This window comes from Sparus aurata, chromosome 2 (genome assembly GCF_900880675.1).
Source record: "Sparus aurata chromosome 2, fSpaAur1.1, whole genome shotgun sequence".
Lineage (NCBI taxonomy): Eukaryota > Metazoa > Chordata > Actinopteri > Spariformes > Sparidae > Sparus > Sparus aurata.
Window position 1 is genome coordinate 23,320,208 of NC_044188.1, and position 27,994 is coordinate 23,348,201.

The 27,994-nt window shown below is 41.5% G+C and overlaps 1 protein-coding gene across 1 annotated transcript; it reads left to right on the plus strand.

The window, feature by feature from the left end:
* The first annotated feature begins 1,872 nt into the window (after positions 1-1,872).
* Positions 1,873-27,890, plus strand: sacs (sacsin molecular chaperone). Its single transcript, XM_030443611.1, is given in 12 exon segments — positions 1,873-2,053; positions 4,533-4,594; positions 4,828-4,936; positions 6,041-6,191; positions 8,891-8,981; positions 9,061-9,146; positions 9,968-10,079; positions 10,363-10,509; positions 10,941-12,426; positions 12,850-12,941; positions 14,884-19,094; positions 19,096-27,890. Coding segments are annotated over 10 exon segments (13,740 nt in total). The 5' UTR covers positions 1,873-2,053; positions 4,533-4,594; positions 4,828-4,913; the 3' UTR covers positions 26,437-27,890.
* Positions 27,891-27,994: the final 104 nt, after the last annotated feature.

A 27,994-nucleotide genomic window follows, 5' to 3' on the forward strand; every position in this document is an offset into this window, starting at 1 on the left:
ATTCAAAATGTTTTATGTGTCTGATACGACTTGTTATTATTATTACTTAAACCTAAAAGCCTGTGTCATAACACCATTATTAACTTTATGAGTTTATGAACTGAGAACAATATTTTCACAGTGTAGAAATGACAATAAGAATATTACATTTTTCCTATTAATGTGTTTTATTCATTTCTATTGTTCTGAGGTGAAATCTTTAAACTAGTGACCTGCAGATGAGTCATCTAGCTGTGAGAGTGCTGGATTCACAGTCAAAGCTTCTCCCTCACACAGCAGCAGATTCAAGCTTTGCTGTTGTCTCCATCTACTGTCAGACTGGTGTCACCATCTATTGACTGATCTCTGCTGCTGCTCGGGGTTTGGTGTTCTTTGTGTTGACTGTAGTCTGCTATGAAGTGTCTATTGAGCAGTTTTGTCATAAACACTGTATTGACATGTTTGCTACATCCCTTTTCTATTGTATTCTATCATGTTATATAATATTTTATACACACTCCTACACTCTACATTTCTATTCTATCGATACACTGCACAGATTTTATATGTCTGAATTCTATTCTATTCATGTACAGTCTATGATTCTATTCAGTTCTATTGTAGTATATTCAAAAAGTATCATATTTAATATATTTCACACCTGTTCTGAGGCAAATAGATTCCTCTTCTATTGTGGAATGAATTCTGAATACACTCGACTCTGCTCTGTTTATATACTGCTCTGTTCCGTCCTGTTCAATTCAAATCATTTGACTTTTTTTCATTTGGCATTTGGCTTTCTTACAAACAAAGAAGGAAATTAACATACTAAATATTGTAAATAGCAATATTGATTAAAAATAAAATGCCAGTGAAACAAAAGAACAAACTCCTAATAATAATAGCAATGAAAAACAAATATGTTACATAGCAAGATGGTTAATTCTATTCTATTCTATTCTATTCTATTCTATGGAGTGGAATAAAATCATACTCAGTGTTGTAAACAGTACCCCAAAGTCATAACTGAGGTATAAATTTTTTTTTTTTTTTAAAAAAGGTAAAGATATTGTGCTAAAAGTATCTGATATTAAATGTACCTAAATCTCAAAAATACATTATACAGTTATTAACATATACTGTTCATCTGGATGCAATTATCAGATCCCATATTCAGCATGTTTCTGATTATCAATGTATCTTTTAATAGAATTGATGCACTGATCCGGCTCTGATGCAGCATGCAATCTGCAAAGCAAGTAATGATTAATGTATTCATATACATTTAGTTTGGAGTAAAAAAAATAGTAAAACATTTGCCTCCAAAATGTAGTGGAGTGGAAGTATACAGTAGCAGAAACAGGAAATACTCAAGTCAAGTACAAGTACCTCAAAAATGCACTTACTGTGAGTACAGTAATTTTGTAAAAATACTTAGTTACATTCCATCACTACGCTATTTTAATATATAATGATCTATTAAATATGTAGCATATTTTTGCATACTTCGCAGATATAAGACTCGTATACAGGTCAGTTCTACCCTGTGCAGCTCTACACGCCCATCCACCCCACAGCTGTGGTGCGTGTTGTCCCACCGGAGCTCTACACAGCAGCTGTCACTTTAAGAGACCTGTGCGTTAAAAACCTGCAGTATGTGAACTGTCCAGAGGTGTTCCCGACTGTCACACGTTTCAACTTGAGGCGTTCAAACCACCATCCATTAAGGGATCCACGTCGGGTACCACTGTATGTTTAAAGGAAGTTGAGCCTTCAGCTGTGGCGCAGAGGACAGGACAGAGATGCTGCACTGATGCTGCTGCCAGCATGCTGCTCTCCTAATGTGAGTATTCCCCCCCCCCCCCCCCCCCTCCTCTCTCTGCCTCTCTCTCTTCAATGCGGCATTAAGATGTAGGCTACCGGGGCGGTAGGGCACTGGGGGATCTACTTCAGCTATACTAGGATATTCTAAGATTACAAAACAGTGCATTTATCTGTGTATCGATTCTTTACTGAAGGAGTTTGAAGGGAAAGTCTCTAAAATAGCCTTGGGTGGCTAAAATCGTTGTCTCCGGTAAGTTTTATGTATTTGTTATATACTAGCAGAGTCGGATTGTTCTGTGTTCTCATTAGTAAAGTGCATATGAGGTTTATTTATTTTTTTCGCAATGGACGATTGATTGCGTGTTTTCGGGAAACCCAACATGGTGCCATTGAGAGCAGATTTTATTTTAAGGTGCTGGGAGTCCTTGACTTTGAGGTGATGATGTCACTTTTCTACGTAGGCTAATCCTGCTGGTTTTGTCTTAAAGCACTGCACCGCATGGAGAGATGTTTTCATAAACATTAGAGGGGGTTTGCATGATCTGTGCATCTGGATATCCATGACAGAAGAGCCTCTTGTCAGGCAGCATCCGAACCAAGACAAATGGAAATAGATTGTGGAATTTCTTATATGGGCTGTTGTTTACTGCAGTGTAGACTGTTTTCAGACCCAGGGCTTTAAAGAACGTCTCTGATTAGTTTAATGGGAATAGGCCCGAACCACAGCCACTGATTCTCATCTGACAAAGTTGATATGTGCGCATCATCAGCTGCAGTGTGCTGGCGTTTGAGCCCCTTGGTTGGTCCTGACTACAACTCCCAGAATTCAGTGGCACAAGCCACTCAGGATAATCAAATGACTGCAGCTGTAAGCAGACGGAAAGAATATTTTAGGGCTTTATTTCACTACTTTCACAGTCATAACATGCAGTGCCTCCTAGCCAGAGAGCACATGTATTTACCCGGTGTCATTCAACCTGTAATGTTAGATCAACAGCATATAGGCCTTTGTAGTGTGCCAGGACTGCTAATTGCTGTATTTTGCAAGCTGATAGCCTACTTTTCAGCTCACCAACTGTGCACCTGACTAGTATGAGGTAAAGAGTGAGTGTGCAGTGTGCCAATAGGTCTAGTTTTAATAATCAAAGTCAGACCTAAGTAAGACGTGTAGTCAGATCAACTGATGAATGAAATTATCATTAACAATTCAAAGTATAAAATAATGTTAGTTTTGTCAACAGCCTAATTTTATCAAGGAATCAGTGGGAATTATTATTTAATTAGGATCACTTACTGATTTATTCAAAGTTGAATTCAATGCTGTGCGGTGCATGCTGTAATTTTGGGGAGGAAATGTTAATCAGAAGAGAAATTTTTGTCACTGACTGATTTCTTATGCTTAAACAAACTGAATAAACTGACCTTAAAGGGCAACACCATTTCATCCTATTTTACTTTGTTTATATGTAGTGGACCCTGCCACCTGTCTAGGTGTTGAGCAGTGTTCTGGGGACCTTGTTTTCCTATGAGAACAGCTTGTTTATTCAGTTACGGAAAAGATAAATAATTCTGAGTTTGTTACTTCATTAAAATGATATTATTAAAAAATCTATTTGAATTTATCTCCAAAACAACATAGCGCCCTATTTTACTTATCAAACTCCATCAATATGTGATAAATTTCCATTTTTGTAATTGCTTTGATTTAAAATGTGTACAACTGAGCTTTCTATAACAGGAGGCATACCAGTACAATCTAAACCAATTCAAGCTTCAGATTGCCCTCAAGAGTTGGTGGAGAATAGATTGGAAACGAAACTGAACATGGATTAAGGAGCTAGAAACAGGAATGCTAAAGCTGCTTTACTGCTGGATGTATAAAGAGGCAACTATTTGCTAACATGTTAGCTATATCAACTCTTGTTAGTAGGTGTAATTTCTGAAATTTACTGTATATTTGAGAGTATTTTTATGTTTGGGGCAAATCAATTTATGCAGCTTTGAATTCCACCTGCCCTGTGCAGCACAGATGCTCATTGTGTGAGCGGATGGTTTCAAGCCCACCCAAGCCTTGGAAGAACTCCAACTGCTGGTCGCTCACTGATCATTGCCAGTGCGATGTATTATCAATAGTTTTACTTCCGGAACACTGGGCTAGTAGAATAGCACAGAATGACGCTCTTTGATTTCTCGTCTCTGCAGGCCACGTGACTTTTACTGCACTACAGATAAAGTCACACCACTTGTACACAAGCATACAAATTAACTGCATTAAAATATAGCTAGCAGGCCAGCTCGCTAAAGTATGCAATAGTGTCACTTGCAGGAGACGATTAAGAATATGGACTAAGAGCGATGCTATGCTACTACGCATGCGCAAAGGGAAATGTTTCATCTCATTTGTTTGTTTTATAGAGGAGCAGAAGCTCATGAAATATGAAATGAGCCTCTCAGGGAAAATGTATACTAAATTGGTTTTGCTGAAACACATTCGATGAGTCCCAGACAAAAGGCAAGAGGTAGTTGGGACAGTTGAGTCCGACGGAGGTTTAAGACGACACGGAAGTGAGCGGGAGGGAAGCATCTCGCTTCGGCTCCAGAGTTTGTGCTCTCACGCGCGCTCGCGCGGTGTAATTCATTATTATTAGAACATCGCCTTTGAAGGAGTCAGTGTGTAGATGGAGGGAAACAACTATGTCACTTGCTATTGTTGTTGTTATTCTTTCCAGGAAGACAACCCGAGGTGAAATGTGTCACACGACCTTTGGCGGCGCGCACTGGACAGATTCAAGTGAGTGGTGTTTGCGGGATAACGATCCTAAAGAGGCTAAACAAATCTGCCGGCACCGGCTATATACGGTCTAAAGAAAGCCTCTTAGCCTCACTCACAGCAACAAATAGATTTTATGTGTTTTCCTGTATCGTATGTGTCACCAAACGAGGTTTTAGTGGATGTTTATCACACAGTTATGGGGAACATGCAGGTGTTTTGAGGAAAATAACGGTGCTCTTGTTTTGCTGCAGCCGTTTTCCGGGTGGAGTATCCCTGCGCTCGGTGCAGAAGATAGTCCAATGAATGTGTATGTGCTGGGACACACAGCGACAACACGATGGCCAACTGTCCAGACCCGTGGTAAGCTCAATGCTTCATGTGAATTATGCCTGGAAACATAACGAGCTTATTGTTGGTTAGGAAATTGATAATAATTTGGTCATAACAAATAGATATCAGGAAAACAACACTTTCCAGCCTCACTACTGCAATTTCTTAGTCTGTGTGTATCTTCAAGCTGTAACTACTGGTACGGTTAATATTGTTTAGTATGGGCCGAGGAGCTTTTCAGAAATCCTGTGCTGGCTGCCACACCCACTCCAGCTCCAGTGAATGCACCAGACTGGACCTGGCTGCAGGGGTCCAGTGTCCCGCTGCTGAATAAGCAACAATATTTTGTTTTATTGCTCTTAACCTGTTGACAGGTTAACTTACTGTACATGTTTGCCTTACATAAGTAAAACAGCCATGTTGCTCCCTTAAATAGCAGCACAGTTAATTCTACAGTGGGTGGCAGCCAGTGTAATGGCCACGGATGCAGAGTTGACCATCTGCAAAACGACAGAGGTAGGAACACTACAGCTCTCTCGAGGATGGGCTCAATCAATATTTTTAAGGGGTAACGATTTTTTGCTTTTTAAGGATAGCATACGACGCCCTGCAGCAGTTCAGTGCAGTAAGGCTGCAGGCTGTATGTGAAGGAACACTGATCCAAAAATCAAAATCTACAGACGTCTAAAAGACACTAATGGATCATTAACAGATGGACCTGCTGAGGTGTCCATTCTCATGTTTCTCTCTAAGCTAAACTTTAATCAATAATGACTGTTAGCAAGACTTTCATGTCCTCTTGAGCAGAGATAACATTTGACACCTCCTTTTCTCTACAGTTACTATTGGAGAGCTTCAAATGATGAAAAATAAAGGGTTTAGTTCTACAACAATGTCTCTCAATTTCTTGTCACACCATATAACTGCAATATTCCATGTTCAGTTATGGCTGTTGTGCTGCGTCCCTAGTTTCCTGTCTCTACTGTCACCATCAAATAAAGGCACAGAGAAGAAGCTTTTCAAATCATCCTCAGCCTGCTTATAATGAGAATGATTCTGTTCTTCTTTCACATGCTCTACCCAGACAAAGATTTCATTCAAACTCAAAACAAAATTTGTGCCTGTATTTTTTAGGTTGCCATGGGTGACAGTTCGTCATGAGTACATTGGCCCGAAGTCCTACCAGGTCTCTCCCTTCACATCTGTACAAGATGTCAAACAGCTGCTCTACGAGGAGACAAACCTGCCCGTTGAGGAGCAACGGCTGACCCACAATGGGAAAGTGGTATGTTATTCTTTTTTTCTTATAACAACAGAGTAAATATGTATGACTAACACATACTGGAATATGCAGTTTGTATCTTTTCCAGGTTATATTAGCGTAGCCACTGTGACACAATGAAACACTTCCAAATGATCTGGCGAGTTGGTTATTAGATGTAGGAAATGTATGTAGGAAAGACTTCACATAATTGTGTTTGTACACTGTGTGTATTTTATGTCGCTCATTTTTGGGTTGCTTGTTCATTGCTCATTGTTTAACCCTAACCCTAACCCAAACCAGAGAAAAAACACAGAAATCTAGGTTTTGAAACGGAGTATGTTGTTGATCAGAGAAGCACTCATGAAAAAAGGTTACTATTTTGCCCTTGTTCAGTTTGTGTGTTGTAAAAGTCACATTATTTGTATTCTTCATGGCTTATTAAATATCAGAGAACTTTGTTCAGTTATCAGCTTGCTACTTTGTGGTTTTGCCACATTTGACCAATTACAGCACAGAAACTCAAAAAGGAATAAGTGAATAGATGTCTAAGATGGCAGATAATTGCCAGCAGCAGAAAACAGATTATTTTTACGATCTCGTGCAAAAGCTGCAGGATGAGATACTGATACAAACTGTTTACAGTGCCCTTATTGTTGTGAGCCAAGTTTCCCTAAGAGGTTTCATCTGTTGTAGCTGTGAGTCTGTTATTGATGGTGTGATTGATTTGCTATCTAACTAGTTAGTTAGCTAGCTAGCTAACTATTTAGCTGGCTATCTAACTATCTAGCTTATGCTAGCTTACTTTATCTCTACTGCAGGCTTGTGTCGGAAACCTACAGAGTAATGCAGCACCCCTGAACTCATTATCAGCTCAGATGACTGCAGTTAAATGACTCATACTGAGGGCATCATGACGGGGCAACTCATTGCCACAGTGTATTGAATAAAATGCAGTAGTTACTATAGACTTCTATGAATTAAACTCTTAGGGAATTCTCATCATCTTATTTAAGTTTTATTAAGTCTTATTTTGTGTCAAACGGATGTGATACTGGTGTTAATTTCATCAGTGAATGACTTTTTTGCCGATAGATGTATTGTATGTCTCTTGTGTGGTCGTTTGCCGTGGTTGTGTCAGTGTATGGCCTGACATGACTGGAGTGGATCCCCTGTCTTGGGGCTCAGCTGATGGAAAGCACCAGGTGGTGGCCAGTGCTTGGCAAACCCCCCCTGATCTCATACGCAGAAATTAGCTGCAAGCCACACCTACAAGCTAATACTGCATAGACACACAAGGTCAAGTTCCACCATTCAGACAAGACTTGCAAACAAAAGCAATGTTTAAGTCTTGAACTCTGTTCTTTTATAATGTCAGCTGCTTCCCAGAAAGAAAACAAAAGGTTTCCATTGCGCTCCAGATGTACAGCTCGATTTCAAGTTGTGTTCCTTCTCTGCGTGATTGAATTAAAAATGTGCAGCAGTGCAGCATGGAGGGGGTTCTGTGCCAGACACTGTACTTAGCATAAGAGTAGTATGCACTTTTAGAGAAAGTGAAAGGCAAGTTTAGCTCTTTCTCTGTGAGTTTCAAAAGCATTCTTTATTGTAAATGCCTGTCTGTGGGTGCTCTCTAATTGAATAGGAAAAGAGTTTAAACTATTATACTGATACATCCTTGCTAGGAGAGGAAACATACAACCCAACCTCTCTGTTCTCTAGCTGAATGTTAAGTGCACAAGATAGAAGACATATATTAGATGTTTAATTATGTTGCTTTTTCTAAGTCTGAGTATGTCCTGTGTGGGTGCACCTCCACCAATATTAATGTCTGTCTCACACATCTTTGATACATTGAGACACAATTACAGAATTACGAGTCTACAATACAAAGAAAGTGTGACTGCTATAGCCTGTCAGCTCTTTGTATGCCCCATATGAAATACTGATATGACATTCAAGACTTCAAATCCTTCATCCTGAACTGTACAAATGATTATTGAACGGTGCAGTGACCATGATGAGGATGATGATGACTGAGGGTTTTGCTTGTGCAGAGCTCAGTTTGCCAGGCAGCATGTCGATGTGCAAAGACTGCTGTGTGCAGTGGGTCACAGTGTCACCTTGAAAGCCCTCAAACAGCAGGAACGGCTGCAGTCTCAGACCTGGTACCAACTCTAGCTCCCTGCTGCATCGATTCTGTAAGATGCACTGGGAAAAGACTGTCTGTTACACTAATGGCTGCAATAATACAGCCCAAAAGATGTCACTGTTGCTGGAGCGAGAAACCGATGATACATTAACCTTGATGTGAGGAACTGTACATCTGTGAATAGTAGATGTAGAGACTCAGGATGAATAGTCAGTTGTAGCTGGCTTTCAACTGTTTTATGAGCAAATGGAGTAATGAGATAGAGTTTATGGCACAAGTAATTTTTTCATCATTCACCTTATCTTTCACACTAACACTTTTCTGACACTCACTAAAGGGTTGTTAGATACAGCAGACTATTAACACTAAAGAAATTACTTTGATTAGCAGAAGAACTACGTATTGTATTCTACTTTTGTTGAGTCACTACCTTGATTGTTAGATAACATACACTTTTCCACAAGACATCTTCTCCAGAAAACAAACCAGATCATTCAAAATGATTTGATTTCCACAATTAAACACAGTTGATTGTTGTTAATTTATGCTTTGTCTCCATATCAACCCCTCCCAGCTGGATGACAGTGTGCACATCCGGACCTTGGTGCCTGCCGGATGCCCAGAGGTATCTGTCACACTGGAGGGGCGCGGCCTTAAAGGGGGAGGTAGGATTCAAACCTCCACATCTCTGCAAAAATAGCCAAGTCTTACAACAATGAGGCTAACTCAGCTTGGCTCTTACAGGGAGATTTGGACAGACTACACCACCGCTGGTTGAATTTCTGAAAGACATTCTGAGGAGGTACCCTGAAGGTGGACAGATCCTGAAAGTAAGTCTCAGTGGGCCTGTTGTAATAATTATTATAATACTCATTAGACTTATAGTTACAGGTACATGTCCTCGATCATTTCTGCGTACCTCAATATTGCCTGTTGTCTTTTATGCAATTTTTTTAGGTGGTTTTGTGTGATTTTTTTATGTTTTATTTTTTCAGGATATTAAGAAAAAACAACTTTATGTCTGATAACTTTACATTTGAAAGTTAATTGTTCTGTAAAAAGGGAGTACATGCATTATTATGCTCCAGTATTATGATAAAGTGGTCAAAAATGAAAGTGATCTTGCTTATCACAATTATTTCTCGGAAAATATGTAGTCCAACAAACTAAGTGATCATGACAGGCAATGTTATTATTTCACATTTTTCACAGACACTTAATGGATTTAGCATTGTTTTGTGGATGTTGGACTGACAAAATTCCCTCAAGCAGGAACAAATTGTAAAAGTTTTTTTTTTAATACAATCACCTCAATTTTAGTTGTTGTGGTAACAGGTTGGTATTGTCGAGATTTCTCCCAGGCAAAGGCTTCAACCAGTGATCAGGATGTCATGGGATTTGGAGTGAGAAGATATGTCATGCTTGCAAAAAAACAAAGGGCATAGTTTTATTCTGGCATTACTTGCTGGCATCAGTTTTATTACCATACATGGTAGCAACATTGCCAGAGTGAAGTGGTGAAGTCCCAGTGGGGCCATCCACTCTGATAACATGCTGATTCTTTTTTGGATAAAAGCCTCTGCTGAATAAGCTCATGTCATTGTGCACATTACTTTTCTTAAAACATGATTTGTTGTGCTTTATTTTGCAGGAGTTGATTCAAAATGCAGAGGATGCGGGAGCCACAGAAGTCAAGTTTATGTACGATGAAACAGAGTATGGAGTGGAGTCACTGTGGTCACCTGACATGGCTCAGCATCAAGGTGACTGGTTACAGTAAACAACTAAGCACCCCAGGAGAGCCCAGTTATCAGTGATACTCTTTTTTTAATAGGAGGGCATAAGTTCAAGTGCTTGTATTGGCAAGAATCTCGCCTGATTAGGTGTTGTTAAGTAGCTGATCCTCTGCTCTGAACTCTCTGTGAACAGGAAAAACACATATACGTTTGTGAATGATATATTATTTTACTGTACCTTTACCGTGTTTGTATTTTAAGATTGCCTGAACTTGTTATGCTGAACTTGTTTTAAATTTCTGTATTGCAGGTACAGCACTGTATGTCTACAATGATGCTGTGTTCACTGTGGAAGACTGGAATGGGATTCAGGAAATTGCGAGGAGCAGGAAGAGAGAGGACCCTCTGAAAGTTGGACGATTTGGGATTGGCTTCAATTCTGTATACCATGTTACAGGTGAGGACTGTCTTCAAAACTACAAATATTCTCTGTATTTTCCTGCCAGAATGTTAATTAGAGGTATACGTCCGAAACGAATCTGAAAATTAAGCTCAGAAATTCTTCTGCAGGCATTGCAAAAGTTTCCAGGCAGCCATCCTCTTCCATGCAGGGGTCCAATTAGCAACTTAAGACGCAAGAATGAAGTTGGAGTCAAGAGATGACTTTTAGGACTGGATTATGACTTTTAGGACTGGATTATTTCATGTTTTTTAAACTACATTTGAATGCAGATAGATAATAAGAAAGCCAATATAAACCTAAGTCATCATCAGACAGTAGCCAATAAGTAATGGCATGCAACCAATGTCTGCTGAAATGTGTTTTTTCAATACTACTATAATGCTACCCTAAATTATGTTTTTTGTGTTCTTTTCCTCAATGTTTAGATGTTCCCAGTATATTCAGTGGAGACCAGATTGCGATGCTGGACCCTCATCAGACCCTGTTTGGAGTGAATGAGTCGGGACAGTGTTGGAACTTGAAGACAGACATTAAGGAGATCACAGAATTGGCTGACCAGTTTGCTCCCTATATCGGGATGTTTGGGAGCTCGGAGAAAACCATCAAGGATGGAAGCTTTCCTGGTACATTGTTCCGTTTCCCGCTCCGGCTGAAGCCCTCCCAGCTCAGTGGCAACATCTACAACAAAGAAAAGGTCTTGGAGCTCTTTGAGTCTTTCAAAGCTGACGCAGACACAGTGCTCCTCTTCCTAAAGAGTGTTCATAAGATCTCCTTGCATGTGCGTGAGTCTGATGGTACAGAACGCATGTTGTTTCAGGTGACAGCAACAGAGAATACTGATGATAAGTCAGAAAGACCAAATGCACTGAAGACGCTGGGTCAGGCTATTGACAGCTACAGCAACGGTGTTCCCAGCTCCACCATCACATGCGTCACTTACCAGGTCAACATAGAGACTCAGGATGAAACAGCTAAAGAGACTCAGAGGATGACGTGGCTGGTTTGTAATGGAGTCGGGGGAAGAGGAATGTGTCCTGAGTTGGACTCTCTGGCAGATGATTTGAAGTTCATGCCTAACATTGGCATTGCTCTTCCTCTTACTCTGATTAACAAAGAAGACAAAGGTGCGACATCTGGTTTCTCAGGGCGAGCCTTTTGCTTCCTTCCCCTTCCCCCTGGGGAGGAGAGTGAGACAGGGCTTCCAGTTCATGTTAGTGGTTTCTTTGGCCTCACAGACAATCGCAGGAGTATCAAGTGGCGCGAAGTGGACCAGTGGAGAGATCCAGCTGCCTTGTGGAATGAGCTGCTTATAATTACTGTCATCCCAAGGGCTTACTTCACACTCATCACTGACGCTATCAAAAGGGTACAGACAAAAAAGGACCAAGACTTTCCAATGTCCCCTTCCGGGACCTATGTGGCCTGGCCAGACCCTAAGCAGGTCAAGTCCCGCTGGAAACCCATCCTCCAGCCGCTGTTTTGTGACTTGCTGCAACAGCAAGTAATCTATTCCCTCAGTGAGAGCTGGATCCAGGTGGACGAGGCCGTGTTCTCAGAGTTGGACACAGAAGATGTCATTTCAGAGACCGTAATTAACTACCTCCAAAGCTCAGGAATGCAGGTGGCAAAGGTGCCTGTTGCCGTGGACTTTGTCTTGGCTGCCTACCCGACTGAGTCCACTGAAGTGAAGAAGGTGACCCCATCTTTGTTGCGGCAGGTGATCAGGAAGTACAAACACAAAGGTCCCTCAGAAGAGAAGCTGCTGCTGCTGGAGTTTGTACTCAGTGACACCAATTACAGCGACCTGATTGGACTGGAGATCCTGCCACTGCAAGATGAGACATTTACAACATTTTCGTCTTCTGTCACTGAAAAGGATGCTATTTACATTCCATCTGAGGAATACCCCAGGTAGAGCGAGATGAAGTGAAGCAGTATGTTTCCAATACACTGAGTGGTAGAGCAGTTCTTTACAAAAATATTTTTGGTATTTTTGGACCATTTAAACAGGTGGAGGATCAGTTGTTACTGATTGTGGGATTAATGTCTGGCTTTGCTTTTGCTTAGAAAATTAGGGAATAATTACATGCAAATGATTAACACAAACTGAGCGACAGGCATTGCGCTAATTTAGCTGGCATATAAATTTGGCCTTCAGTGTGTCGTTTCATTATTTAGAAGAATGTGTTTTGTCCACTGAAGAAAATTGTGTAATGTTGCACTGTTTACTGGCAGCAGCAAGCTTTTGCATACATGAATCATTCCACATTGAAAAATGCGGAATTGAATTTGTAAAACTTTCTCACCATTCTTTTCTTCTTGCTTTGTTCTAAGGTCTTTGTATCCAGGACTTGAGGGTCGCTTCATATTGGAGAGCATTAAACCTTCAGTAATGGACAGTTTGAAGAAAGCAGCCAAAAGCAGAGGTGATGTAGCATATATAATATAAGTAATCTCCTCCTCACACATAGATTAGTGTGTGCAGTGGTCACAGTCACAATGAAAATCAATGATCACAGTCACACAGAGACTTCTATACTAGAACATATTTTATATAATATCTGACAGTTAAGCTGTACGATCTCAAACTGGAATGGAAAAATCCTCACTGTCCCTGTGATGACTATGTGGGTTATCTGAGTTCAGCCATGTTGTAGTAATGCTGGGTCACCTTACCCTCCTGTGGTGCCAGCAGAGCATTAAATCTGGTGCTGCTGCTGCTGATAGATAATTTAGGAGGACAGAGGGGAAAGTGAGAGTGAGCATGCTGATTCATGGAAGAGTTGTTTTTGTGCCACACATTCCGCTCGATCCAGGAGATCAGATCCTGAGTGCACTCACTGCCATACTCAACCATGATTATGATAAGAAGGCAGTGAGCCAGGCAGAAGAAATAGGCTGAGTAACAGATTTGTCCTCGATACCCAAAATCAAATACACAGAACATATTGAAATTTAACGAAAGGCCAACAATGTGGATGTGTTAGAAATCTTCACTCTGCTGCCCAGCCATACTTCATCCCCGTGGATGACCTTCGAGTACCGCTTAGGAGTTACTCAGAACCTGTGACATCACCTGACCTCCCCCTCTCCACCCCCGTTCACTCTGTTATTCACTCTCAGCAACAGTTATTTTTCCAAACAGTGCATTAGGTTGAGATAGGCTGAAACAATTCCTCATTATATGTTGATGCTGAAACTGCAACTTGAGTGGAAAGAAGCCATCATGGTTGCACCTGTGTTTTGAGTCAGTGGAGTCAAACTTTCAGAATGTGCAGAGATCTCAAAAGGTTATGTTTTAGATGTTTTAAAACTAAAGAGTAAAATTCACTCTAAAAATGTCGCTTGACTTACAGTTCAACAATATCTTTGGGGCTGCTCAGGTAGGTATCTCTGAGTGTGTTATAGGTCCATTATGTATGATTAAGTGACATCTAGCAGTGTGGTTGTACATCGCAACCAACTGAACAACCCCATCTCTATGTTCCTTTTCTGTCCCTAAATCCTACACACTGGACCTTAAAGTATTGGGACTTTTTACTATTAACCTAAACTAAGGCATGGCTGTACCTGTGTATGAGCACCATGATAACTGCAGTCAGAAAACTTTCACAGAAATATTTAGTTTCTGTCCTATAAGTGAAACACGTTCATCTTTTAATCATTATAACTTATTTTATACACATTTGCTGCAGTGTTTCATGGTGTACTTTATAACTTGCAACATTTTTGTAGCTACCAGTCTTTTTCAGAAGTTTTTTCCTTACACTGAATGATAATGACAAAATTATTATAAGGGTTGAAGACTGACAAACTCTGTGCTTTTGTGTGCAGAACATGATTTGTGCATGTGCTGCAATAATTCTGTAAGTCTGAAATGATGAGTATGCATACTAATTATCCATATTTTGTTGTTTTTTTAACAGTATTAATTTTAAAGTGTATCTGTTTGTGGAGTGCAATTTATTTAGAAACTGATTCTGTTGGATTGTTTTTAGACAATTTTGACAGTTATTATCGAAACAACTGCAATGTTTTTCCATGGTGGCAATTTGAAGGAAAAAGAGTCTTTCATTTGAAAGAAGATTTGATATTGATTACTAAAAAAGAGAACTCTAAATCATCTGCTTTGCCCCTGAATTTACATGACATTTGACCTGAGAGTCTTATCATTCGTCACTGAGTGGAGCAAAATTGTGTCGTAGTGTAGGAAAAAAAGTTTTACCTTCAGACTGCTGCATTGTAAAACAGCAATAACACTAATAAAAAAACAACAACGCAAGCTTTTTTCAGTTTTGACAGTTAACATTTTGCAACTTCTATCATAATTACTGAGACTAATTAAATTTCTCCTTGTTGTTTGAACAGGAAGAGCCTGCACCCAACTACAAGTACTGAACCCTGAACGGTCTGCTCGACTTATCAAGGACATCCTATCAACAGCCTGGCCAACTAGAGACTTCACTGTCCGATGGGAACCTGGAAACAGAGAGTTGAAGCATCCTTCAGTTTCCTGGCTGAAGATGATTTGGAAGCATCTCTACATAAAATTTGCTGATGACCTAAGTACCTTTGAAGATATGCCTTTGATCCCACTTGTGCCACTTGAGGAAAGCATGGATGTAGTTAAGCTTCTACGTCTCAAAACTCCGTCTCCCATTATTCTTGTGGATGAGGAAGAGGCACCGCTTTCTGAAAATCTTCTTGACATCATGGAAAAGCTTGGAGGAGTTGTGATGAAAAAGATGGATTCATGTTTGCAGCATCCTCTGCTTAAGAATCACATTCACCCTTCCTCTCCTGGAATGCTTCTGCAAATTATGGATAGATTGTCAACACAAAGACTGTCCACCCAAGTCTCTTCTTTCTCAGTCAAAGAGAAGATTGCGCTCAGAAACTTTCTTGCAGGACTGTCCGACATTACAGAGAGAGAAAAGCATACCCTGCTTGAGCTTTCTATCTTTGAGAGAGTGGGGGCGTGCTCTGAAGGTACCTCAGCATTTACATCACTGAGAGGAGCTAGAGCTTTACATCATAGAGCCAAGTATCCACCAGATGTGAAATTATCCGTTAATCTTGTGGGCTGCTCTGACGAGGAATCAATCCGCCTCATCAAGATGCTGAATGTAGAACAAGTGAAAACAACAGAATGTTTGAAGATGATTATTCAGGACATTGAGAAGGGATTCTACTCAACAGATGAGATAACTCAAATCATGCTTTGGGCACTCAAACATCTGGCATTTCTAAAAAATGAAAACTCATCAGTGATTGGATGGCTTTCTGCTCTTAAATTCATTCAGATGCCCTCTGGAAAATCAGTCAAAGCCTCTGAACTTTTTGATCCCGAGCTGGAGATTCTACAGAATCTCTTCTACATGGAGGAGAAAACCAGGTTTCCAACAAGTACATTCACATCTTCCCCTGATATTCTTCATTCACTCAGACAACTGGGACTAAGAAATGAAGTACAGCTCAGTGAAAAAGATGCACTCAAAGTGGCAAAGAAGATAGAGGAGTTGCAAGGCAGCAAGGAACCTGAGTGGGAATTCATAATCAAAAAGGCGAAAACATTACTGCAAATACTTAACAAACAAACCAAGCTGGTAAAATCAACTGATGCTCAGACATCATTGCTAAAACTGAAATGGGTTCCTGTCTGCAAAGAAAGACCTCTCACTTACCCCAAATCCCTTGCATGGGTTGGAGATACACTTAACATCTTCTCTTTGTCTGAAATGTGTGACATATCCCATGCAGTGCTTGTGGGATCTGCAGTTGCACTAGTTGAACACACGTCTGCAGGCATGAAGAAGGCACTGAAACTAACCGTAGAGCCACAGGTGGATCAAGTGTTACAGCACCTGAAAGCAGTGAACGACTGGCACAAATCTCAAGCATTCACAACAGAGGATTGGTATCAGTTCCAGCAGATCTTGTTTGAGATTTACGGTTTCATGCAGGCTCATCTTGAGGATGCTAGAGAAGCAATGAAATCGCTGCCATTTGATTGGGTGTGGACAGGGAAGACATTCTCATCACCTGGCCATACAGTCCTAAAGCCCCTCCCTGATCTCGACTTGCAGCCTTACCTCTACTCCCTCCCAAAGACAATTAGAAAGTTTCACAAACTTTTTAAGTTTTGTGGTTCAGTTGAAGAGGTTCTCCCAAGCCATGTGTTTGAAGTCATCAGCACCATCCAACAAAGATGTGAAGGAGAGATTACCAAGGAGAAAAGCAAACATGACGTCTTACTTTTGATCAACATCCTCAGATGGCTGTACAACAGTCAGATACCTGTAGAAACTAACATGCATGTGCCAATACTTTGTTACAAGGATCCCAGCAAACTAGCGATGAAGCCCATTCATGAATGCACCTACTGTGACATCAAGGTCGACGATTTGAATGACTTGCTCGAAGACGCATCAGAGCCCATTATATTAGTCCATGATGACATCCCCATGAAAACGGCTGAGTGGCTGAAGGTGCCTTGTTTGAGTACAAGGCTGATAAACCCAGAGAACCTTGGCTTTGAACAGTCAGGCCAACGAGAACCTCTAACAGTGAGAATAAAGAACATCTTGGAGGAATATCCATCAGTAGCCGACATTTTTAAAGAGCTCCTCCAGAATGCAGATGATGCAAGTGCAACAGAGTGCAGTTTCCTCATTGACATGAGGAAAAACACGGACATTCGAGAGAATCTCCTTGACCCTGGCATGATTGTTTGTCACGGGCCCTCCTTGTGGTCTTTCAACAACTCTGTATTCTCAGACACAGACTTTCTGAACATCACAAGGTTGGGTGGATCAGTAAAGAGATGTGAAGCAGACAAAGTTGGAAAATTTGGCTTGGGCTTCAACTCAGTTTATCACATTACTGATATCCCCATCATAATGAGCAGAGAGTTTATGATCATGTTTGATCCAAACATTAATCACATCAGCAAGCACATCAGAGACAGCTCCAATCCAGGGATCAAAATCAACTGGAGTAAACAACAGAAAAGGCTGAGAAAATTCCCCAACCAGTTCAAACCTTTCATTAATGTCTTCAACTGCCAGCTTCCTCTGGCTCAAGACTCCCCATACAAATACAACGGCACGCTGTTCAGACTCCCATTCAGAACAGAGCAGGAAGCCTCAGTAAGTGAAATCAGTAGTCTGTACTACAATACCACAGACATCTATTCCCTGGTTGATGAGTTCAGCATATGTGGCCACCGGTTCATTTTGTTCACTCAGCATGTTGGAAGTATGGTCTTAAAATACCTGAAATATGAGGAACCAAATCCAGCTGGAGCACAAGATGTTGTCAGCATCAACAAAAGCGTGTGGTCGTCCAAAGCCTCATATGGCCCTCTGAGTATCTTAAAATCTGCAGCAAAGGTTATGAAGAAAGTAGCAAGCACCAACAGGGTACCTGCCGATGTCCCCAAGTCTGGCTGCATCATTCGTGTTATGGTGGAGGAGTTTCATAACGTGTTCAAACGCATTGTCGATCTCCACTCGCCACTGTTCAGAGGTTCGGAGGAAGATCCTAACCAGTACTTTGAAATGGCTGCTAAAGGTGTTCAGGCGAGGAGAATGACAGATGAAATGCCCTCAAAGGCGGTCGAGGTCACCAACTGGCTCATTTGCTCATGCATGGATGTAACTGAGGCACTCAAGTTTTCCCTCAGTGACAGCGGAAAAAGGCTTGGACTAGTGCCTTGTGGAGGAGTGGCTGTTTTACTCTCAGAGGAAGAGAATCGCAAATGGACAGTGAAGACAAATGCCACACCAATCGGAGAGGTGTTTTGCTACTTACCTCTCAGAATCAAGACAGGTCTCCCAGTCCATATTAATGGGTGCTTTGCTGTGACATCCAACCGCAAAGAGATCTGGAAGACTGACACCAAAGGACAGTGGAATTCTGTTTTCATGAGACATGTCATTGTCCAGGCCTATTTAGCTGCTCTAACAATGCTACGTTCAATGGCTGAAAGTGGAGAGCTGCTTGACTACAGCTATTACGCTGCATGGCCTGATCCAAGTCAGGTGCATGATGACTTCACACTGGTCAGCCAGGGTGTCTACCAAGAAATAGCCAAAGGAGGTGACAGTGACCAAGCAAAGGTTTTCTCAGATGGCAAAACCTGGGTTTCAATCAAGTATGTCAGATTCCTTGATGACGCCTTACTCTGCAGGCCAGACATTGGTCCTGCTGCTTTCCAGATTTTCTTGAAATACCTCAAGAAGAGTGGCTCACAAAACCTTTGTGCTGTTGAGCTTCCTGACTGGGTGAAGGAGGGATTTGATGATGCTGGATGTAAAGGGAAGTTGATGGAAAACACCCTAACAGAGAAGCAGTTCTTTTCAGATGTCTTTTTCCCTCACATCCAGGAAATCGACAAAGAGCTTCGAGATCCTCTGATGCATTTTGTCTTGAATGAGAAACTCGAAGATTTTGCATCAATCCTGAGGGTTACACCTTGTATCCCTTGCTCTGGCCCGAATAAGGAATTGGTTTTACCTTCCAGACTCATTCACCCAGAGGGAAGAGTTGCTAAACTCTACAACACTGATGATGGAAGATTTCCCTGAAGGGACTTCTAAAGACTACCTAAACCCTGTGTGTTTAGTGAAGCTGGTGCAGCTAGGCATGGTCAAAGATGATTTGTCGTGGGAAGACCTGATTGAACGTGCAGAGTCTGTTATTGCTCTTAATGAAAATGACCACACAGCTGCATGCTTTCGTAGCAGTATTCTACTCAGTCTCATCGATGAGAAACTGAAGATGAGAGATCCAGGAACAGCTGAGCTCTTAGAAAAGCTAAAGGACATCAAGTTCCTTCCATTCCTGACAAGACCTGCTGGCTTCTCATTGCCATGGCAGGGGAACAACTTTACCCCAACAACAATGTTCTCTGCTAGAGAACTCTTCACAACTGAACATCAGGACACAGTGTGTCTTATGAAGCCAATCCTGAATGAGAATTCTCCATCCTTCAAAGGTTGTGGTGCAATGTCATTGGCTGTGAAAGACTGTCTTGGTCTAATAAGGAAGCCTTCAGTCGGACTGGTCATCAGTCAACTCAAGAAACTGTCTCAGTCATTTGATGGCGTCACACTGTATCAGGAAAACATAACAAATGCCTGTTACAAGTTTCTTCATGAAGAAATGCTCCAGGATGAGAATGCAAAAGAGGAAATAACAGAAGAACTGAAAGCATTCAATTCCATGCTGGTGGAAAATACGTATGTCAATCCCTCCAAAGTTGCATTCCACCTGAATTTTGATGCAGCTCCACATCTTTATCAGCTACCGAACAAATACAGGAACAGCTGCCGGGAGCTCTTTGAAAATGTTGGTGTACAGCCCAGCTTCACAGTAGATGATTTCTCAGCAGTTCTTGAAACTGTGAAGCAAGAATGTGGGCGAAGGACACTCACCGAGGAGAACTTTCAGCTGTGTCGCAGAATCATTAGTGAAGGAATATGGAGCTTGATACGCGACAAGAACCAAGAATACTGCCAAGCAAATTATGGTGGGATTCTTTTACCTGACTCCAATCTGTCATTGCAGCAATCAAAATCACTGTGCTACAATGACTGCCCTTGGATAAAAGTCAGAGATTCTTCTGTGAAATACTGTCACGGGGATATTCCAAGAGAGGTTGCTGTGAAATTAGGAGCAGTCCCAAAACGCCACAAAGCCTTGGAGAGGTATGCCTCTAATGTGTGCTTCTCTCCACTTGGGAGTGAGTTTGGACAGAAAGAAAAACTCACAAGCAGAATTAAAAGCATTCTCAATGCTTATCCATCAGAAAAAGAAATGCTTAAAGAGCTGCTTCAAAATGCAGATGATGCCAAAGCCACTGAAATTTACTTTGTTTTTGATGCAAGGACACACCCCACAGACAGAATATTTGATGATAAATGGATCCCAATGCAAGGCCCTGCCCTTTGCGTATATAACAACCAGCCTTTCACAGAGGATGATGTCAGAGGTATACAGAACCTCGGGAGAGGAACGAAAGAGGCCAATCCAGGCAAGACTGGTCAGTATGGCATAGGATTCAACTCTGTCTATCACATCACTGACTGCCCATCCTTCATCTCAAACAATGACATTCTTTGCATATTTGATCCACATGCACAGTATGCACCTGGGGCTACATCTGTGAGTCCTGGAAGAATGTTCAGAGACTTGGACTCTGACTTCAGGTCTCAGTTTTCAGATGTTCTAAATCTGTACCTGGGAGCTCATTTTAAGCTAGAACGCAGCACAATGTTCAGATTCCCTATCCGCTCTACAACAATGGCAAAAACATCAGAGATCAGTTCTGTCCCAGCCTCAGACAGAATGGTGCAAAATCTTCTGGATAAGCTAAAGACTGACGGTGCAGAGCTTCTGATGTTCCTCAACCACATGGAGAAAATATCAATCTGTGAAATCAATCAGGCATCTGGAGACCTGAAAGTGCTTTATTCTGTAAAAGCAAAAATAACAGATGGTGATCGGCTCAAACGCAAACAGTTCCATGCCTCAGTAATTGATAGTGTGACCAAAAAGAAGCAGCTTGCTGCTATCCCAGTCCAACAGATAACCTACACAATGGACATAGAGGACACTGATGGAAATTTAACCACATGGATGATCTGCAACCGATCTGGATTCCCTAACATTGAAAATGTCTCAAAAGGTGTGGTCTCAGCTCACAAAAATGAAGACATAACTCTGTTTCCACGAGGAGGGGTAGCTGCATGCGTAAGCCACAACTACAAAAAGCCCCACAGAGCCTTCTGCTTTTTGCCCCTTTCACTGGAGACTGGCTTGCCTTTTCATGTCAATGGGCACTTTGCCCTAGACTCTGCTAGAAGGAACCTATGGAGAGATGACAATGGTGTGGGTGTAAGAAGTGACTGGAATAACAATTTGATGACATCACTGATAGCCCCTGCCTGTGTGGAACTGCTGATTCAGCTTAAGCGTAGATACTTCCCAGGTCCTGATCCAACCATGACAGTCCTACAAGGAACACCGCTTCATGTTGTTAAAGATACACTGCGGAAATATCTGTTCTTCTTTCCAGTCAACAGACTTGATATACAGCCAGATTGGTATTGCTTGGTTAAAGCAGTGTACAACTCAATCCATGCTGACCTGAAACGCCTGCTTCCTGTAGTCAGAGCAGTGCACATAGAAAACTCTGACGTTCACTCTGTCATTTACATTTCCTGGGTGAATACATCCACTGCAAACAAAGGCAAAGCCTTTTTTGATAACCTCCTACAAGATGAGCTTCAGCACTTGAAAAACACAGAGTACAACATCACCTCAAGGAAGTCTGTGGCTGAAAACGTCTACAGGCTGAAAACTTTACTTCTGGATATTGGTTTCAACCTGGTTCACAGCTGCGATGAGACAGCAAATCTCTACTTCTGTTTGGAAGATGCCGGGATACCAGTCAGTTATGTGACACCAGAGGATGTCCGTAACTTTATTCACACTTTCTCATCACCAGACACATCTTGCCATGTTGGAAAACTCCCTTGCCGACTCCAACAGTCAAACTACAAGCTAATTCATAACTTGAAGCTTCTAGTTGACTACTGCTTCAAAGATGTAGAAGTGAATGACGTCAAAATTGAGGGTTTGCCTCTGTTGATAACCATGGACAATATGCTGCAGGTGTTCGATTCCAAGAGACCAAAGTTCCTGACACCGCACCATGAGCTAATCTCATCAAGGAAAGAAATGTTCATGAATACATTGTACATGAGGTACAGCAACATCCTTTTGAAGGAAGGAACTGCAAAGATCTTTGACATCAGCTGCTTTGGTGACCTACTGGGGTCTGTTCTTCCAAGAGAGTATCGAACACGGATACCCGTAAAGTGGAGAGACACCTTTGCAAGCGAATCTTGGCTGAAGAATGTGTGGAACTTCATCAGTGAGAACATCGCTGTTAAGGAGGATCAAGTGGACATCAAACCCAGTTTTGACACAGTGCTTGACATTCTGAAAGACTGGGCTTTGCTACCTGGAATCAAATTCATGGCAAGAGAAAAGATAGTTGTACCTGAGCATGATGTGCTTTTACCTCTGAGTTTGATGAACATAGCCATCTTCCCACAAGGCCAAAATGACAAAGTCTTTCACACCCTGATGAAAGCAGGATGCATTCAGCTTGCAGTGAACAAAATCTGTGTCAAGGAGAATCCCATCATGCCTTTTCTGGCACAACACACAGCAAACATTGAAAATCCATCAAGCATTCTGAAAGCTGTGGAGTACATGATTCAGACATCTGCATTCAAAGCAGCAAACCTGACTGACAAGGACTTTGAGGCTCTTCTGTTGTATTTCAACTGCAACCTAGCAAACTTAACACAACAGGATGAACAGAGCCTAAAACTCCTCCCATGCTTTAAATCAGTAAGTGGGAGGTACATCAGCATTGCAAACTATGGGGCAAACTACGTCCTTGCAAAAAGCATTCCTGCCGCAGACATCGACAAATGGGCTCACACAGCCTCCTTTGCCTTCCTGGCTGACTGTCCACAGCTGAAAGAACTGTACACCTTCCTTGGTTGCATGCCAATTGATGACTTGGAAATCTACCTTCAGCATCTCCTGCCGAAGTTTGAGAGTTTTACCTATGACGCCAAAGTTGAACACATAGTCTACTTGAAGGAGAGACTTTTGTCAATGGAGGAATCATGCGGGATTAAGGATCAGCTCTATGAGAAATTGGAGGGATTGCTGTTCATTTATGACTACTCAAACAGACTTAGGCCAACTAAGTTTTTCTATGACGAGACTGTGAAGGTGTTTGAAGTTATGCTACCTGCAAAGTCATTCATACCAAGTGACTTTTTTAAGAAAGTGGAGCAAGTGTCAAAACCGAAGAATGGGTCGTTGTTGCTCACCTCATGGATTACCTTTCTGAGAAATATTGGTCTGAAGCATGAAATTTCCCAGCAGCAACTTCTGCAGTTTGCAAAAGAGGTCAGCATCAAATCCCAAACAGAGAACTGGACCAAAGAAAAAGTGCAAACCATTGTCGATATTCTCTTGAACCACATTTTCACAGAGAGGACAGACCTGTTCCAAGGTACTTTTCTTAAAGAGCTTTCGATGATACCATTCCTGTGTCCTGAGAGAGCCCCCAAAGAGCTCATCAAACTCCATTCACAGTACCAAGAGATGAGTGGCACAATTCCTCTGATTCGTTTTAGTGGATCTCAGGTAAATCCAAAATTCAAGCAAACTGATGTTATTCACTTGCTTTGGACATCTTGTCCAATTCTGCCTGAGAAAGCTACACCATCAAGCATACAGGACCAAGAGGGAATCACTCTCACTGGACAGGAACAGCTTGACCAAGTGCTTGACATGTTAGGCGTCAACTTGGACCCACTGCTGGAGAAAGTCATTAGCAACTGCAAGAACATCTGCAACATATCCAATCCAGACGATGAAATGGTGAAAACCAGAAACAAAGTTTTAAGGTCCACCTATGAGTTCCTGAATGCAGATAAAAGAGATTTCCGTTACCAGCTCCGTGGGGTGGCTTTTGTCATGGTTGAAGATGGCTGGAAATTGCTGAAACCTGAAGAGGTCGTCATCAATTTGGACAATGAATCTGACTTTAAACCCTACTTGTACAAGTTACCTCTAGAACTCGGTACCTTTCATCAGCTGTTCAAACTTCTTGGCACAGAGGACGTTGTGTCAACCAAACAGTATGTTGAGGTGCTGTGGCGAATTTACAGAAGTTCAGAAGGCAAGCAGCTTGACCCGAATGAAATGAGAACTGTGAAAAGGGTCGTTTCAGGATTGTTCAAGTCTCTGCATAACGATCCAGTGGAAATTCGAAAAGATCTGGAGAGTCTCAGAGATTTGACATTTTATCTGCCAAGTCATGATGGCAGATTAGCAAAATCCAGTAGCTTGGTGTTTGATGATGCCCCACACTACAAGAGCAGAATTCAGGGTAACGTTGGAGTCCAGATGCTTGTGGACATGAGCCAGTGCTACTTGGGCAGAGATCACGCCTTCCACACAAAGTTGATAATGCTACTTCCACAAAAACTTAGGCCTAGACTGTTGAGTAGTATTCTTGAAGAGCAACTTGACGAGGATTCTCCAAAAATGTGCCAGTTTGGAGCTCTTTGCTCACTTCAGGGCCGCCTTCAGCTGTTGCTGTCATCAGAGCAATTCATCACAGGACTGATCAGAATAATGAAGCATGAGAATGACAATGCATACATGGTGAATGAGGAAAAAGCCATACGTCTCTGCAAGGCACTTTGTGAAGGACTGAAAGTTTCTTGTTTTGAGAAACTCCAGACAACATTAAGAGTGAAAGGATGTAGTCCCATCCCACACAGCCGCAGTGAAACACTAGCCTTCCTCAAGAGGTACGGGACAGCTGTGATCCACCTCTACATTCAGCATTCAGACAGCAAAGACATTAATTTTCTTCTAGCGCTGGCAATGACGCTTAAGTCGGCTACAGACAATCTGATTTCTGACACATCCTACCTGATTGCCATGCTGGGCTGTAATGACATCTACAGAATCACAGAGAAGCTGGACAACCTCGGGGTTAAGTATGACTCAACAGAGCCCTCAAAACTTGAGCTACCCCTCCCTGGCACTCCCATACCAGCTGAGATACATCACACACTTCTGATGGATCCCATGAATGTATTTTATCCAGGAGAGTATGTTGGTTACCTTGTAGACTCTGAAGGTGGAGACATGTATGGGTCTTACCAGCCTACCTATACATATGCCATCATTGTTCAAGAAGTAGAAAGGGAAGAGGAGGAAAACACAAGTTTCCTCGGAAAATGCTTCCAGATTGACATAGGTTACAGTGAGTACAAAATAGTCAGTTCCCTTGACTTGTACAAGTTCTCAAGACAAGATGAAAGTACCAACATTCGAGACACCAGTGCTCCATCAACTCCTACGAGCCCAATCAGTCATTCCTCAGGTCTTAGGATGGCCCCTCCTCTTTTTGCTGGTAAGGAAAACCTCAGACCCCCTCCTCAAAAACAGTCTCCAAAAAAGATCAAGCTTAATGCATTGCCTGAGATTCTGAAAGAAGTGACCTTAGTAGTTGAACAAGCTTGGAAGCTTTCTGAGGCAGAGAGAAAGAAGATAATCCGCCGATTGTATCTGAAGTGGCATCCAGATAAAAATGCAGAGAATCTGGACATTGCTACAGAAGTCTTTAAACATTTACAGAATGAGATCAACAGGATGGAGAAACAAACTCTGGCTGATCAGCAAACTAACGACAGAGCTTCAAGGAGATCCTACTCCACATCATCATCCCGGTTCCAGTCAGAGAAGTTTTCATTTCAGAGGTTTTATTCATCGTGGAATCAAGAAGCGACAAATCACAAGTCAGAAAGGCAACAGTTCAGGGAACATCATACAAGCTATGCAGGCTCGTCACACTCTCACCGTTTCTTTGTGCCCCCTACCTTTAAGACAGTTGGAAACCCTGTGGAAGCTCGAAGGTGGCTGAGACAAGCAAGAGCTAACTACTCTGCTGCTCGGAATGATCTTCATAAAAATGCCAATGAGTGGGTTTGCTTCAAATGCTACCTGGCCACAAAACTGGCACTGATAGCTGCCGACTATGCAGTCAGAGGAAAGTCAGATAAAGATGTGAAACCAACTGCCCTCGCTCAAAAGGTTGAGGAGTACAACTCCCAGCTAACCGGTCTTGCTAATGATGTTCAGATCCTGGAAGGATATGGTGTGGATAGCCTGAGAACTCGCTATCCTGACCTCCTGCCATTTCCACAGATTCCCAATGACAGATACACATCTGAGGTGGCGATGAGAGTGATGGAATGTACCGCACGGATTATCATAAAGCTTGAAACCTTTGTGCAGCAAAAAATATAATTCTGTTGTTCAAGATGACAATGAAACTTCAGTATGCATAGATCCTCCGCGGAATAGAGGACATCCATGGCTGTGTGCAATACAGATCATGTATATCACTTGGAACAGAACTGAAGTATCCAGCTGGCAGCTTATGGTACATTATGCAGTTTCTACCTGTGATGGTGGTGCTGTGGCCCATGCACAGTAAATAAATGTATGGCTCCCATAACCTATTAGGCTGCCTCAATATAGATTTGCTGTAACATGTGAAAAGAAAATTCTGCATTCGCTGTACATAAATTGCCTAAGCAATACGTTTTGTTTACCAAAGTCCCCACATTGAGTATATTTGCTCTGAGTTAGATTTAAAAATATGCTGCTTTTTTACTTTATCTTTTATAAAAAAAAATATATAAATACATATATTTTCTTGCTACAGAAAACTTGTTGAGTGTACTGAAAGGATGCGCTTCGGTGAAGAAATGGATCAATTCTAAATGTATAATACTTCAATTACTGTCATGCAAGGTGTCCAATTTGCAGCGTCTCAGCAAGTCAAGAAAATTACAATCATGTTTGTACATTTTGTTTTCTGAATTTTTATGGTTGTTTTCATATCATTTCTGTAAAAGTTGTAAATTTTCTGTAACATAGCCAGTCACTTGTTTATGGAAAAAGCACTTTTTGAAACTCTTCCTCATAGACTTGCACTTGTAGAGAGCTTGTGTCGCCCCAGCAACTTGGGAGAATCCAACTGTGAATGAAAAACCCTGTTACTTTTAAAGATTTCCTTTTTCATTGGGCATATGTTTTGTTAAAGCTATGTTAAATTTTGTAACATTTGGTGACTGTTTTGCATCATTACCTGTTCATGTAAAACATGGGTACTTGGGCGCTACAGAAAGCAAGTCTACTTGGACAACTAACGATTTTGAGAGGGCAGTGACGACTGTAGGTCAGCTTTTGCTTAAACAGGTCATCTAAAATGTGTTTCTTTTTACAGTGAGGGCCTGTTTGGGAAATAAGTAGGAAAGAGTGATAAAATAAAGAGCCATATATATATATAGATGCTTGAAGTTGGGCACAACCCTTAACATTTTAACCTTTGCCAGCATCAAACCATGTTCATACATTTCTGGTAATTTAAATTTTTCTGGTTACAGGAACAGAGAACAGCACCAGACTATGGTGCTTGTGTTTTTACTGTACTATTGATTTTATTTTACTGTTGATGTGAAGGACTACACACACACACACACACACACATACACACACACTGACCATATGTTGTAAATGTCATTTTAAAACATAATTTAATATGTGCTTCTTGGTATGTGTTGTTTTATTACACCTCAAGCTTGAGGTGACTCAACCGCGGATGTCTCCACGAATAAACCGTGGACAACCTTGTGTATCATACATGTTGATGTACACTGTGCCATATGAAGGCCTAATAAATTCCCCTGAAATATGCTGTGTACATTTTTGTTTCTACGTTCATAAAAGAAAGCAGATTAAATAATGATAATAATAATGTTACTATTCTGTCTTTGATTGAAACCAGGCCTATTCAACT